The 17,222-nt window shown below is 34.8% G+C and overlaps 1 protein-coding gene across 3 annotated transcripts in view; it reads left to right on the top strand.

Moving 5' to 3' along the window:
- The window catches only part of ASTN1 (astrotactin 1), a 500,602-nt gene extending 484,645 nt beyond the window's left edge, over positions 1–15,957 (top strand). For 2 of the 3 annotated variants that reach the window (XM_074308443.1, XM_074308444.1), the window contains exons 22-23: positions 3,093–3,276; positions 12,251–15,957. In XM_074308443.1, the coding sequence (XP_074164544.1) occupies positions 3,093–3,276; positions 12,251–12,488 (422 nt within the window). In that variant the 3' untranslated portion in view covers positions 12,489–15,957. Of the gene's footprint in view, positions 1–3,092; positions 3,281–12,250 lie in introns of those variants that run through there. The other variant, XM_074308445.1, reaches the window with a different exon arrangement.
- The last annotated feature ends 1,265 nt before the right edge of the window (positions 15,958–17,222 follow it).

The following is a 17,222-nucleotide window of genomic DNA, read 5'->3' as shown; positions in this document are numbered from 1 at the left end:
TAAGAGAACCAGAGTTTGACAAAGAATATTGTGTTGGAGATTGCTCTCCTTTATGAAGAGAAGAGAACTGAAGATGCTCAGTGCTTAATACTAGATGGGAATGGTCTTGTTTACCTCTACTCCTTAAAATCCATATCTTCTTTCAAAGGTTAGCTCAATAACTATTTTCATCCATGAAAGATTTTCCAATATCCTCATTTTCTACTGTTTTCTCTCCAAAAAAATTATCTTGTATTTATTTTTGTATGTTTGACATATATTTAGCTATGAAAAATTGTCTCTGCTCCATAGAATGTAAGCTCTGGGAGTGTGATGGAGTATTTATTTTCTCTCTTTGTATCACCAGTGTCTGGTGCAGTAACTGGTATGTATCAAGTGCTTATAATTACTTGTTGATCAAATGAGTTTGGAAGAAAAGTTCAGACTTAGTATTAACATATTAGAATTACATTAGAATTATATTTCCATGCTGAAATGAGATATTTGGAGATTAGTTCAAAGAATAGGAATTTTCTCTTCACCATGGAACCTTCCCACTAGGGTTTTTTGTTTTTTGTTTTTGTTTTGTTTTTTTTGTTGTTGTTGTTGTTGTTTGTTTTGTTTTTTGTTTTTTTGGAAAAAAAGTGGTGAAAAAAGGCAAATTTTGTCTTCAGAAAATCTTGTTTTCTTTAAACCACTGTACCCAACCTCCCCAAACCAAGCATCCAGAGTCCTCTTGCTTTGCCCTACCTGGAATATCTCAACCCTATAACATTTCAAACAGTGATTAAACTGTCTGGGTAGTACCTCATGTTCTGAAGCTTTCCAGATTTTGTGGAAGTTCCATTAGTCAGAAAAGTTCTGATTATCTACTCAACCCTGCAAGGGAAAAGCCCTCAAGTCAGTTTGAGTCTTTGCCCTGTGGTGAGATCATCTTCCAAGGGACCTATAGACTTACCTCCTGACTTATGTATTGTCCTGGATGAGCTAGCCCTTTTTCTCAATAGGAAAAAAAATGTTGTTGCAGAGTCAAGCAATTCTACTTCTTGTGAGCCCTCTCTTCCAGATTAGTCAGTCAATTAGGATTTATTTAGCACTTCCTATATTTAGGAATTTTGCTAAACCCTGGACCTATATATAATGCTCCTTTTTTTTTTCTTAGAAGAGAAAACCATTTGATGTAATCTGAGATCTGTCTTCTTTTCATGTAAAGTCTGAATAAGAAACAATACTAGTGGAAGGCAAAACCATATCCCAAGCATTGTGCTTGGATGCGTTCATACAAAGGCAGAAACAAAATAATCCCTGTTCTCTCAGAATTTATATTTTGCTGGTTATTGTGGCAGAGAGAGATATGGGAATACCTATACATACATACATACATACATACATACATATATATGTGTATATATATGTATATATATATATATACATATATGCAAATTAATTGCATGGAGTAGAAGTAGGATAGAGTTAAGAACTGGGTGACTGGGAAGGACTTCATGTAGGAAATGATATTTGAGGGTACTCTGGAAGGAAACCAAAAATGAGAAGAAAATTCATTCTACTCATATATTCTATTCTTTTTTGAAATCACAGACATGGAAGATGGATCATAGATGAAGAATAGCATGTAGTTCAGAATGGTTAGAATGTAGAAAAGGGCACAATTTAATCATGGAACTAAATGTGGAAGGCTTTACATGTCATGCAGAGAAATAGGTATTTTATTATTCTAGAGGCAGTAGGGAGACAATGAAGCTTCTTCAGAAAGAGAGTGAGATGGTCAAGGCTTTAAGAGTATCAATTTATGCTACCGGATTCAGTAGTCTTTCCTGCCTACCACTTCCACAACTTTTAGTGCCTTCTTTTCAAAAGGCTTCTTCTGTTTACTCTGTATGTATCTTATATTTTAAGAACATGATTTTCTTCAGTTAGAATGTAAACTCTTTAAGGGCAGCAACTGTTTCACATCTGTTTTTATGCCTTCAGACCTAAGTATCGTTTCTGACATAGTTACATTGTGTAATAAATGTGTTGATTGAGTTACAGTTGTATTGAAGATATATTGAAGAAAGGAGATACAAGTGACAGAAAGATCTATTGGGGGCTAAAGCAACAGTCCAGGCTGGAGATAATAAGACCCTGAACTATGGGACTGGCCAAGGAGACAGATTAAAGGGATGTTCTAAAAGTGGAAGTGACAGCATTTGGTAGCTGAACAGGAATAGGTTAGAGGGAGGAGTGAGAAGTTGAAGAGGGTTCTTATGTTGAAACTTCATGTAAGTAGGATGATTGGATCCTTCTACAAAAAAAAAAAAAAAAAAAAAAAGGAATATTCAGAATATAGGAAAATCTGAGGTGAAAGATGCTGGGGATGAAGTTGTCACTAAAGCTTTCTGGTAGGCCACCTTGTAGTTTAAAACAGAATCAGTGGGCATAAAAAATGACCTGGGATCTGGAATGCCTAAGATTTTTTTTTTTTTAATTGAAAGGAAATTGCTTTGTAAGAGAAAAAAGCTGATTAGATAGAACACTTAATCTAGAGTTGAGAAGATCTAAATCACCAGACTCAGACTGGTACTTTGTATCTCTGAGGCAGAATTAGATATGTTATACCATGATAGAATTTAAGTTCCTTCTGGGAAAAGACAATCTTTTATTTTTATCTCTAATATCTTGTACAATGCCCTTCATTTAATAACTTGAATACTTAATAAGTATCTGTTGAATTAGATTAAATTGAACTGAGTTTGAACCAGATGATTTCATTCATATATGTATATAATGTGCATGGCATATATTTATATATAATAAATATGTACATATGTAATATATTTGTATATGTTTATATGCATGTGTATGTATGTGTATATGCTAATATGTGCACATATATTGGAGTAAAGTATATATGTATAATGTATATGGGTATATAATTATATATACAGATATATTTATATAGGTATGTGCATATGTATATATATATATGTAGATAGATAGAGATAGGGATATATACACACATACATTTTTATATATTGCATATACATAATTATGATCTATTTGTTTATCTATGTCCCTTTATATAATCATTACCATTTCCTTTTTTTTCTCAGAAATAGCAGACAAGATCTACAATCTCTTCAATGGCTATACCAGTGGGAAGGAACAACAGACTGCATATAATACCCTTTTAGATCTCGGCTCTCCCAGCCTCCACCGAGTCCTCTATCATTATAATCAACATTATGAGAGTTTTGGAGAATTCACTTGGAGATGTGAGGATGAATTAGGCCCCAGGTAATTGGTAAATTGCATAGTCTGGTTTAAATCTCTTAGTCTCTTTCATGTTTAATGATTCCAGCAAGCTATAGATAATCTAGTCATGAATTTTCACCATGAGCTTTCCTGGGTGAGCTTAGTTGCTCAGAAAAGTGATTCCTCAGCTTTTACACTGTGCTGTCAACCTCAGTTCTGTTCAAACATGATTTGATTAGTCTAGTCCAATACACACTCTCTAAGCTCCCAAAATACCTGTGCTCTGAGCCTGGAGGATGTGCCTCTAGCTGAGCTCTAAAAGATGCTTTAGGTGGTTGCTTTACTACTGGTAAAAGCAGATGAGCCAAAATATTTATTTCTTGGAAGGGATTTGGGAAGATTGGAATAGAAAATTCATCAGATAATCATTCTTTGATGCCTTAAGGAAAACGAGGGCTTCAGAGAGTCTAAAACATATTTAATTCTTTATAACATAGGCATATAGAGTACCTATATATATTCTTCATGAATTTGTTATATTCCTTAACCAACACTTCACAAGGCTAATAGACACATTAATTTTAGAGTCTAGAATTTCTCTTATTCACTCTCTAGCAACTAAGCCAAGTGCCATAGAAGCTATCAGTTTTATTTTATCTCATTTGCTTTTCTCTAAATAAAATCAAACTGAATCTAGTAATTTCATCATCCATCATGTTCTGGAAGGACAGGGGTCCATGACAGTTATTTTTCTTATTTTCTCATTTTTTTTTTATAGAAAGAAGGGAGGTTTTTGTTTTTATTTTGTTTTGTTTTGTAAAAATATGCTTATCTTTCTGAAATAAAAATATTGTCTCTGCTTAGCAGTCATTTGTCTTAGAAATCATAGTTTGTATTTCTAGAAATGACCTCCTAGAGTTTCATTTTTTCTCCATCATGAAGATTGTTAACATTCTGAAATGTCCTTAATGTCCTCGGAATTTGGGGGGAAATGCAGGAAACATGTTGGCTTTGTGACCTGAAGCATTCCTTGGAAGAACAGGATTTGTTTTGCTTGTTTCTTCCAGACTGTAGGGAGATCAAGACTTAAGAAAAAATGAGGAATAAATATGTAATAAAAGCACACTGAATTGTTAGCATAATTGCAGTTTCAGTATGATAAAGTTCTGACCTACATTAATTATTTTTTGGAAAACAATTAGCAGTATAAAAGAACAATATCAAGTATGAGTTCATCAGTTTCCTTCTTTGGGAAAGAAAATAGATATTTTCCCTTTTCTAGCACTTGAAAATGATGTAGAAATCCACCCCTCAAACTTTTTCCCTCCCAATAAGTCATTGGTAATGAAGGGAAATATGTTAGGAGAGGTTAAAGAAGTTCACCAAAGTCCTTGGTGATGACAAATTGGAAACCTGACATCCTCTCGACAAGGCAGTTCAGCCAAACTGCAAAGGACACTAGGTAAAGGAGAAATGATTTGTGGATGATAGCACTGAGTCAGAAGGCAAAGTGCTTGTTTGATTTTCTTTTGACCCAATTTTGAAGTCTGAGATGACTATCACTGCACTTCTGTTAGGTTCTTACTAAGTGCTAATGAGATAATGAGATAATAGGTTCTCACTAAGTGCTAAGTGGGTACTTAACAATTTTCTAGTTCCAGCCTTTACTGGGAGTTTTACTTCTGTGACTCCTGGGGAGGAGCTTGCATGCTTAGGAGGAGCAAGTTCATTAGTTGAAGTAATTTTTCCTAGAAGCCTTTGTTATCCCACGCCCATTCTCTGGGAAGATAAAAGAGGGCGGCACTGGAGAGATTGAGAGTCTCTTGTCTGGGCCAGACTTGAGGCAGCTCTCCAGAGGAAGAAGACTCTCTACTCTGAACCAGAGTTGGCGGCAACTGTCTGGAGACAAGTTATGACCCCACATTACTCTCTCAGCCCAGAAATCATTTTCCCACCATGCTCCCACATTATCTCTGGGAGATAGTTTCCTAAAACAGACTCTTTGGAATGGAGTTACATCACCCTCAATGACATTGGTTGCCATAGGGGAAAAAAGAACTAGGCAAAACAGTCACATGTTTACAGCTGGGGAATAGAAATTTTTCTTTTTAGGAAGGAATATAGTCATGCTAGCAAGAGAGCTGACTTCCAGGTGAAGAATAAGAGGCACTTCTTTGCTATAGGTAGGGGCCATTCATAATTCTCTAAGAGAATGAGTCTTTTTTCACCTTTGGAAACTATCCCTAAATAGGTGAAGTGTTCTTGGAGCTATCCCTCATAGAGCCTTACCAAAAGACAGTCATTTACCAGAATCACATGAGTTTGGAAATGGGAGGGCTCTCAAAGGATAGTTCAGCATGCACCTAGTACAAATTCTCTCTATATCATACATGAGAAATAAGCATACAAATTCCCCTCTAAGACTTAGGGAAGGGAAGATTCTGCTGCTTGAGGCAATTTATTTAATCTCTGTATAGTTTGAATTCTCTCTATTTTCTTTTTTTTTTCTTTTTTTTTTTTTTTGGTGAGATCTTTGGGTTGAAGTGACTTACCTAGGATCACACAGCTAGTATTAATTGTCTGACGCTGGATTTGGAGGCAGGTCTTCCTGATTTCAGGGCTGGTGCTCTATCCACTGTACCATCTAGTTGTCTCATGGATAATTCTAACTATAAGGAATTTTTTTTAGCTATATCAAATCTAAATTTATTTCTTCTCATTACTCCTATTTCTGCCCTATGGAATCAAACAAAACATACCAATCTGTCATCCATATCTATTCCCTTTAAATAGTTGTAAACACCTATTATATCACTGATCCCTAATTAATCTCTTAACATTCTCCTACACATATACATCTACACACACACACACATACACATACATACACACATACCACACCATACCATCATACCATATCACACCAATTTTCTTTAGGGAAAATAAATTCTTTTAAGCAACATTCATATGTCATGGTTTCTGGCTTCTCACCATCATAGTAACCTTATTCCAAAAGTTCCACCTATGGAATTCTACCTCCTCAAAATCCCTTGTATAATGAGACCCTAAAAATGGACATCATGTTTCAGCTATGGTCTGACTAGTACTGAGTACAGCAAGACTGTCCCATGTCTTAGTCTGGATGGAAAACTAGTCAGAAAAGCCTAGATTAGTTCTATTAATGCAACTTGTTGAATTCAGCAAACATTAATGAAGTTTCTACTATGGCAAATTCATAGGGAATTTACAAAGGTAGGGAATCAACATGTCCTAGGTATTGTGCACAATTTGAGTCAGAATGCATACAGACAGAAGAGTGCAGAATTAAATCTGATGATTTCCTAAATTGATAGGAGTTGAAATCCTAGTTGATAGTTTAGTCTGGAGAAAATGGAAGGGAACAATTATGAAAAATAGGCTGGAACCAAGTTATGAAGAGCACCAAGAATGATACTTGAAAGTTTATACTTTATCATGTAAACAAAAAGGAGCCACTGAATATGGCCAAAGGGAATCCAGACTCTTCTAGTCTTATCTGCCCATATTGAACAGCTTTCATTACATTAGGCTTTCAGTTCTCATTACCTTCATACCTGATAGATACATGCACACACACACACACACACACACACACACACACACATACACACACACTTATATTCACACCCATACCATACATATATCTCTATACATATACCTAAATGTATATATATATATATATATGCATATGTATTTACATATATAGACATACCTCTAAAATAATATTAATATGACTAATATGTAATATAGATTTCTCTCTCAATTGAATCTTTAAATTTTGACTTTGTTTAAGAACAATGATCATCAATGATTACTAGCCCTACTTCTTTTCCCTAATACATTCTGCTTTTGATCCTTGTTATAAGTGTTTTGAATATCTTTTGTTTCCTATCCCTGCCCATAAGGTATTTTTGAACCCAGATGCAGAACTTTATATTTATCTTTTCTTATTGAATTAAATTTTGTTTGCCTCAGCTTGTCATTTGTCAAGGTCCTTTTAGCTCTCATCTAATCTGTTAGCTATTCTTCCTACTTTTAATTTGTCCATGACTTTGATATTCATGCCATAGGGACTACTGGAAGGCACAGTGGATAGTTCCATGTCTGGAAACAGTAAGACATGAGTTCAAATGAAGTTTAGGCATTTGCTAGTTATATAACCTTAGGTAATTCATTTAATATCTACCTCCATTCTTTATCTGTAAAATGGGGATAAAAAAAGAATCTACTTCACTGGGTTGTTGTAAGGATCAAATGAGATAATAATTGTAAAGAATTTATACAATGCCCGGCATGTAGTAAAACACTATATAAACATTAGAAATTCTTATTCATGTTCTTATTGTTATTATGTAACATTTCATCTAAATCATTGATGAAAATGCTTAACAGAAAAATGCTGAGGGCCTAGTCCAAGAAAACTTCACTGAACACTTCTATCTGGGTGAACATCAATCCATTATTTAAAACTCAAAGAGCTTAGATAGTTAACCAGTCTATCCACCTAACAGTACTATTATTCTTCCAACTTCCTTTTCCCATCCTGTTCCAATGGATTTTAGAAAAAATGCACCAAATAACTTTTTGAAATCCAACTATGTCTATACCTCTAACTTTGTCCTGTTTTTTCCTGAATATTAAAAAAAATATCGTTGATGAAATGATTTGTCCTTGATGTTAGTTTAAAGAGATCATTTCTTCCCCTCAAAAATTTTATTTTGTAATCCATTCAATAATTATTCAAAAAATCAAAATTCCATGTATAGTTTGAAAAAAAAAAACCTGTTCTTCTATTCTAGTAATTTGCTATAACATTCATCTATCTTGATTCTTTAAAAAAATACTGAGAATGGCTTATTAATTACATTCATAAATTTCTTCATTATCACAGAATGGAGCTTAATTAGTTCTGGTAGCTTGAAGTCACAGAGATATGTTCTGGTATAGTATGTTATAATGGCAAAAAAAAGTTAGAATTCTCATTGTGGAAAAAAGTAGAAAAGCTAATAAATTCTTCACCATCCTTAATGATCCTTTTTTTGAGTCTTTCAAAGGTAGATGTAATGGCTGGGAGAACTATAATTCCCAACATGTTTCTGCCTACCAAAGAAATATAGGAAGATTAGGGGCAAATTAAATGTTCTCTCTTAGAATGTGTGATAAATTCTAACATAATCCAACATACACATTAAACTTGGGCAGAGTTGATTTAAACAAATTTAGAGAAAATTGGTAAGATTGTATAGGTTAAAATTCTACAGAGGAAGTCATCTGCAGAGAAGCTGTCAACACTGAAATTAAACAGATACAATCCAAAACAATTCTAATAATGGAAAGGGGAGGAGATCTGTCTAAAAAGACTGAAGTGATTGTACAGAGAATTCATCAACTAATTTAGTTTGAGAAAAAAAGACTAAAGGAATTGGAAACAAGATTAGGTAGCATAGCTTGAATATAAAAACATGATGCAGCTTTGCAAAAATAGCATCTAGAGAGTTAAAATTTACAATGAATTAAGCCTGAGGAAGGAGACTAAGAATAACATAAATAATGTTGTTGAGCAATCTTGAGGAAAAATAAAGAATCAAAGAAGGGAGAGAATTGCTACTTAGGGGGGATGGAATAATATTAACAGATAATGGAAAGAAATACAGTGATGAAAACCTTTTTCTTGTGGTGGCTTTTTTTATTATTTGTTTATTTCTCTCCAAAGAAGAATAATTTGGGGACTGGAAAAGTTGTAGAAGAAATTGGTTATAAGCAGTTAAAACTTGGAATAATTAAGTGAATAACATATACTTAGCTGATAACAATGACATCATTATTAATACTACTTGATAATAATAATAACTGATATGTATTAAATATGCTAAGATTTGCAAAGTGCTTTCTTTACATGTTCTATTTCATTTGATCCTTAATATCATTCCTGTGAGGCAGATATTTACTTCATCATCTCACAAATTAGAAACTCAAGGTTTAAAGAGATTTAAATTATCTAATGTAGATAAACTATCCTGGAGTATTAGGAAGAATTGAAAATTGTGATTGCTGAATCACTGTCATTCATTGTTGGAAATCATCTTAATACTAAACCAAATACTAAACATTTATCAAACACCTCCTACATGTCAGTCACTGTGTTAAGCACTAGCGATCCATGTACAAAAAAAGGTCAGTTTCTTCCCTCAAAGAGCTTATAATGTAATGAGAGATAATGGAGAACATAAGTAGTGATTTAGGACTAGTAAAGGATAAATGTCTTTATTTTATAAAAAGGAAAGTAATCCAGTCCAGAAACTATAGGTAGTGAACTTCAATTCCTGGAAAGATTACAAAAAAGGAATGGTTTGTGATTATCATAAGAAAACAAATATCATTGAGAGCCAGTGTGACCTTATTAAGAAGAAACTATGACATACTAATTTTATTTCCTATTTTTATGGGTTATTTGACTGGTGAGCCAAGATTCCAAAACAGTAAAAATCAGTAAAGAATTTGACAAAGTCTTTCAAAATTCCTTTATCGAGAAAATTGAGATATGTAGTTTAAAAATGCATCTTAAGGTAAATGTGGATGTAGTTAAATAACTAAAGAGCAGTTAAGATCTAAATAGCAACTTGGAGGGTAGTTTCTTGTGCCAGTATATATCTATATTCCTGATCTTTTCAGCATTAATTAATCATGTATATAAACGAATAGTTGGTATACTTTTCAAATTAAAGACAATGCAAAAGTAAGAGAGATAGTTAACATTTTGATAGAATAAAAAAAAAAAATCTGTGTGCTAGAATGATGAGTAAAATCAAATGGGAAGAAATTTAATGAAGATATGTAAAAGACATTTGGTTAAAAAGTTCAATTTCACAAGTATGAAATGGCAAGACATGGAGTACCAACTACAAATCTAGAATTGTAAACTAGTATAAGTTCACAGAGTGCCATAACCCCATCCCTACACTCTATTCTCTATAAAGGAAGAAAAAAAAGAAAAAAAAAAGAAGGAAGGAAGAAAAAAAAGAAGGAAGAAAGGAAGGAAGGAAGGAAGGAAGGAAGGAAGGAAGGAAGGAAGGAAGGAAGGAAGGAAGGAAGGAAGGAAGGAAGGAAGGAAGGAAGGAAGGAAGGAAGGAAGGAAGGAAGGAAGGAAGGAAGGAAGGAAGGAAGGAAAGTCCCATTTGTAATCCTATTCAACAATAATCTATTGCATTTGTAGAAATAGAATAGAAGGAATCTCAGGGGCATAGTGTGCATGGCCAGCCTCGTTCACTTTATAAATGGCTCATTTGTTTAGTCCTGGGCCCCATTTTTGTTAAAAGACAGTGTTGATCTAAAGAGGAAACCAGGAAGGTACGAAGGTTCAATACTGTCCCATATAATGTTGATAGAAGGAATTGAAGATATTTAGTGAGGAAAAGAAAAGAAAGAACTGGAATATGAAGGGCTATAATGTGGTAGAAGAATTCAATTTGATCTGACTTGGAAAGAAGAGATAACTAGGTGTGATTTTTGTTCAATAAAAGAACAAAAAAACCCTAAATATTATCTTTCCTAAAATTGATTGGTTGTCCTCAGAAGATTCCCACTTAATAGAGGTATTCAATTAAAGGCTGAACAGACAATTATTGAATAAATTGTAGAAAGGACTAGTAGTTAGGTAGAGTTACACTAAATCACCTCAGGGTTTTCTTTCAGCTCCCATTTTTTGTGACCCTCTAAATAGTGCTATCTACTTTCTGACACCTTCCTATCTATTCTATACTGAGGTCTCCTTCCTTCCTGAGCTTCCTTTAACTGTCAGCTTAACTTTAAAAAGTGCTAAGCATTGAGAGGAGTGATCCTCTTATTTTCTTGTATTTCTGATCCTGACTCAATGAATTGGAGGATTTGAGATCTAAGCACTTATTATATTGTATTAGGTATATCCCATAAGGATTTAACAGAAAGAAAAAAAAAAAGATTGGCTTTACAGAAAAATAAATTCTTCCATAAAGATTGCTAGAGCTTTAATCTAGTTTTATTGCACAGTAGTCCAGAAAATGTCCTCTCTGATCATCTCTCCTCAAGGAAGTTTCAGTATCTTTTTTTTTTTTTTTTAAATTTTGAGGAAGACTAAAAACAATACTACTTTGAGGCCTATGGAATTATGCTACTCAACTTTGTTCTTCTTTATTAGTGATGATGTCCCATCACTAATATACTTTCTCTGATTCCAGAAACTTAATACTATAAGGCAGAGAATTTTAATTATTTAAATCTGAGGATTAAATGATGTTAATATAGCCTTCTAGTCCTCAAGGGTATATAGGGGAAGAAGCCTTGGAAAACTAATGAGGTAAAAGGTCCAAAGAGATGTTTTGGTTTTTTTAAAGATATTAATCAATGTGAGACAATCAGATCATTGTACTTATACTCATCTTTCTTTCATTACAATTTACTGTTTCAGCATCTGTATCATTGAACTCATGAGCAGGTTTACATTCAGCTCAATGCCTTTATTCATAGTTAAAAACTACTGAAATGGGAGAACAATCACTCCAGATGTTTTGTTTGCCTTAATTTTTTCTTGTGGTAGTAGAAAAAAGTCATAGCATAATATTTTTTTAAAAAAACCTTGGTTATTTGATTTTTAATGTCTTTCTGAATTGACTGATCATTCAATCCAAACCAGTTTTCATGCATGGACATAAGTAATCCGTTCTCTTTTAGATTCAGAGATTCATTAATTTTTGCCATTGAAAACCAATCACTTACTGTTTCTTTTGTACATGTGTGTGCATGTGTATAATTCAAATTACTTCTCTCTTTCATTATTTTGTTTTGTTTCTCTATCTCCTTTTTTTCTATTACACCACATTGCCACTCTCTTTTATTCATCTTCAGCACTTATTCTTCTATCCTCTTGCTCTGTGACTTATGTTTTGTGTTCTTGTCTCTTTAAATGACTCACCGATGTATCATATTCCTGTCTGACCCACAGGAAAGCTGGACTCATCCTTTCCCAACTTGGAGACCTCAGCAACTGGTGCAATGGCCTCCTTCAGGAACCCAAGATAAGCTTGCAACGTACCTCACTCAAGTACTTGGCCTGCCGCTACCGGGAAATCAAACCTTATGGACTGGAGTGGTCCGAACTTAGCCGAGACCTCAAGAAGACTTGTGAGGAGCAAACACTCAGTGTCCTGTACAATGATTATGGAGATAACAAAGATAACTAAAGTTTCAAGGGACCTGCAGAACAAGACTGAGCAGGAGGGAGGAGGGCTTTCCAGTTGGTTTGTTGATTAAACTTTTTTTTTTTTTTTTTTCCCCTAATGGACTACTGAAACCTCTAAAAGCAAAATAATGTAAACCAGGGAGACATGTTCACTGCTCTCTGCAGGACTTCTTTGGTATGACATTCTTCTTCAGCATGACATTGTCAGCCTCAGGTTTCATATAATACTCTTTTACTTTGAGGGATTTCTTTAAAATTTTTATTGTTGTTGATTTGCTTCACTCACTTTTCTAAGAGTTTCATCAAACTGCTCTATGCTTCAGGTGAAAAACCTATCATGCACAAGCTTTCCTTTCTCCATCTGTATGAAGCCCATGCTCCTCACTCTATCTTGCTCCCATTCCACATTCAGAGGTATATACTCAGAAGAAGGGCTGAGACTTCAATCCGTTAGATTTACCAAGCATATATATTCTCTAGTGTGGTATAGAAGTGTTAACTATGACAAAAACATTAGGTTGAATTCACCCACCGTGGAGCTCCTGATTTTCACAAAGGTGCCAATGGAGTGAGAGTGGAACACATAATAGCCACCTCCTTCATCCCTCATTCATTCCCAGTTAAACAGATATAAGTGAGCCATACCTATAGAATTGGGGTTGAACCAAAAAGAAACCTCATCTGGAGGGGGGCTTTTGCCCCTTCCTCCCATTTTCTTTTTATTTCCTCTGTCTCATGGGTACATTAGGAATTTTACGTGTCTTTCTCTTTCAAAGTGAAAACTGCCATCATTTTTATGCATCATATATAGAAGGAGATCTTCAAAAATTTCCAGATCTTCTGGTCATTTTTTTCTGCATCCAAGAAGGACTTGTTCAAGGGGATTTTTTTTTCCAATTCCCTGGTAAGGAGGAAGTGAATTCTCTACCTTCTCCCCCTTCAGATAGGTTTTCTTCTCTGTGAAATTATGCCTTTTCCATAAGGGAAGAAAAGTGGAGGCAAAAAAAAAAAAACCCAAACAAACAAACAAACAAACAAAAATTGTGCCTCTCTTGGTTATCTCCAGCCTGAATCTTTACAAGTCAGAGATAAATCTATTTTGTTTTGGCATTTTGTCCATAGAAGGTCAAATTATCAGGTTCTCCTTAATCTCTTCACCATGTCCACTCCTATGTATAGACACTGTGTTCACCTGATAATCATGATTTGATTCCTTCATGTCAAAAAGTGCTCATAAGAAACTCCAGCTATTCCTCCCACCCCCTATTAATCTTGTTACATTATTCAGCTAACCTTGCAAATTTTTTTCTTCTCATGATCTTTCATGGGTCAGGGACTCCAGTGAAAGTGTCCTTCCCACTGCAAATCAGGGCTAGATAGCCTAGAGATGCATTGTGCAAATTCAAGGGTTGTCCTGCTCTCTATGAGAATGGATTTTACTGTGTATTTTCACCAGTGATTCTCTAAGAAGAAATTCAGTTTATTGTGTCTCCTTCAGATACCACCCCAAATGTTCAAGCCTACTTCAAGTTTCACTGCCCTTGACTATCTTACTCCTTATTTGAAAAAAAAAAAAAGGAAAGGAATATAGGGAGAGGAATAAAAGTTTGATGAAGCTCCGAATTGAATAAAGATAGACTTTAACTTTTGTGAGAGCAGGTGAGGAGATGTATTCACTCATTCTCCAAATTTGAAATCCAAGTGATTCTAGAAATCTGTTCCACACAGGGTGATTCTCAGAGGATTGCCACAGCTTTCATGGATTTCAGCCCAAGACTTATCTTCTAGGTAATGTTTTCCTGAGGCTCCTTAGGAGATACATCATTAGTCCTCCATCATTTCATGACTCACGGATATATGTCATTGTTCTGGTGGCACCAACCCTATAGGTAGTTCTATGATTCCACTTATCTATCTATAATTTGAATTTGAGCTGTCTCCTTCTTATTTAAAGGGACGCCCATGATAAGGGAGAGTTTGCATTCTGTGTTCAAAGAAATAAATGTTTCATCCTTGTGTTTTTTGAAGGCCAGCCTTCCACCTCTGCATAGGGAAGAGAGCTGGCTCCTACTTTAGTGGATCTATTTGGGAGATCTCTGGGAATCTATTACTATGGTTAACAGAGGACTCTATTCACTAGCACTTCCCCTACTTCAGTATACAACCCTAAGGTAAAATATTGAGGTTTTTATAAGATCCTTCTTTTTACTTGATCATTCATCAAAGATTTCTGTGAGTAATTTAATATTTAATTAATAATAATAGTAATAAAAAGTAGGCATGAGGCCAGAATTGGGGTGGGATGGAGGAATTGTCTTTGCAATGGCTCACTGGCTTTGCTTCCTTTTCCTCTGGAAAAGTGTTTGAATGCTAATACCAGTATCTTCTCACCTTGCAATAAGTATGCTGATGGGCCTTGGAGAAAAGTGAATTATATCATTATCCTGGAATTTTGTCTTTTCTCTGCTTTTGACTTTGATGTATTGCCTTCCTCCCTTTCTGTTTCTTCCTTTCTTTTCCCCCTGTATTAATATTCCTTGTCTCTAATTGCCTTCCTTTTTTCATCCTCTCTCATTCTCCTTTATTTCCTACTTGCTTCTAGCCCATTCTTCCCTAAATACCCTTCTTCATTTTATTTTCACAATCATTTCTTTTCATGAGTGTCCATAGGATCCCCTTACTCTATTCTCTCTATTCCATCCTTATGCTTTTCTCTTTACCTTGGTCTTTGTCCCATGCTATCGCCATTAACCCTCATGGTATAAAAGAGGGTCCTAAAAGAACAGGGGCATCCTTAGGACAGATGAGCAATATCGTAGGAGTATAGTCCTATTATCATTAGCTGGAATGCAATGAAGTTACCCCAAGGATTCCCTTATAGCTAGAAGTTGATCGTGGTACCTTTTCAGTATTAAGTCTCCCAAACTAATCAGACTTTTAAGGAGCTCCTTTCCCTCCCCTCCCCTTTTTTCCTGTTTTCTCCTGTTCTCTCCTCTCCTCTTCTCCCATTTTCCAGATTGCCAAACTAATCAGTCCTTTGGAAGTTTCCTTCCTTTCCCATCCCTCCTCCTGTCCTTTTCTCCCTCTCCTTCTCCCTCCCCCTTTCTTTCCCACTTCTCTTCCACTGGGGAAGAAGTTCTCATGAACCAAACTTCTTCTGGTGTTGCCCCTTGAAGCAAACATGTATCACTCTCTAATAGCCTCATGATTTTTAACTCACCATTCAGTTATTTTCTTTGGAGATTGGTCCATTCACTATTTTTTGGTTAATGATTGAAAACCACCACCACACTTCTTGCTATTCAGATGATCTATTAAGAAATCTAGTGTGAGAAATATCCTTACTGCTGTAGATGGGATGAAAGAACACCATGTGACCAACTTCAGGTATTACAGTATTACTTAAAAATATTGTACAATTGTTTTAAAAATATGAAAAAAGTTAACTAAATATTAAACAAAGCTGTTAGTATTTGTTTGTTGTGTGAATTTGTATGTCTACCCTAAAGGACTGGGAAATAAGATAACTCTTTGGATTTTGATTATTACAATTACTTTTTTCTTGGGGGAATTGAATGGATAAATAGGGGTACCAGTTCTGCAATTTTAACGTCTAGTGAAGACCTTTCTTCCACTGATTTCAGATAGCACCTATTCTGCAATTTATAATCTCGAGGAACTGCCTTGAAACATTGAGAGTTTAAATGACTTTCTTTGGCTCTTAGAGCCAATATTTAGAAGAGATGAGATTTGAACTTGGGTTTTCCTGATTCCAAGGCCAGTTCTCTATCTACAATCTAATGATACCATAACTTCCTCTCTTTTTGTACATAACATTCCTAATATTTGCCCATTAGATCATTCTTCACTTTGAAATGACCACGAAGTTGTTTATGATTGGGATATTGAAAAGAAGTCTGGTGATAATTATATTGTACACCCAAATAGTGGCAGAAGTTTAAATTGTTTAACCTCCAAGCAATAGTTGCCAAAGGAACTTCCTGTAGTCCCTCATCACAGAAATACTAAGCCCTGACTAAGGAAGAGGGAACAGAGTTCTGTTAACAAGTCTATTATAGGCCATTCTCTCATACAAAGACTTTCTGGAAGAATGCCCAGTGAAAGTTTTTACTTACCTCTCTACAATAAAAGTACAATAAAAGCTGTCAGTCTTCATAAAATCTGATTAGGTAAACTCAGGTAAGTGACTTAGAATTTTCAAATTAAACATCTTTACTAAAGTAATACTTTAGTAATAAATGCTACCATTCAGTGCAATAATCATTTATAATCATTGCGCTATACAAAGGTGAAGAAAATATTATTTCATCTAGGAATTTACATTATATACACACTTGTATAAAAAAGGAGCCCATGGCTTCTCAAAAGATTTTTCAGAGAAAAACAAGCTCTGGAAGCTTTCATTATGAGCAACAAGCATTTTTTTAAGTGCCTAGTGTATTCTTGGCATTGTGCTAAGTTCTTTACAAATATCTATACTTTACAAATACAAATACAAAAATACGTGTTGATTTAATCCTGACAACAATCCTGTGAGATAGATTTGATTAAACTGAAGCAGACAGAAAGTAAATGACTTTCCTAGTAGGTGTTCCAGGTAAAAAGTGTCTGAAATTGAATCTGAACTCAGGATTTCAGGTCCAGAACTCTAATCTACTGGACCACCTCACAGGCTAAGCACAGTTCTAAGTTCTAGAGATAAAAAATAAGGCGC

This window comes from Sminthopsis crassicaudata, chromosome 4, assembly GCF_048593235.1.
Source record: "Sminthopsis crassicaudata isolate SCR6 chromosome 4, ASM4859323v1, whole genome shotgun sequence".
In the NCBI taxonomy this organism is placed as follows: Eukaryota; Metazoa; Chordata; class Mammalia; order Dasyuromorphia; family Dasyuridae; genus Sminthopsis; species Sminthopsis crassicaudata.
Note: the sequence above shows the minus strand (reverse complement) of the source record. Positions and strands in the feature narration are given on the sequence as shown.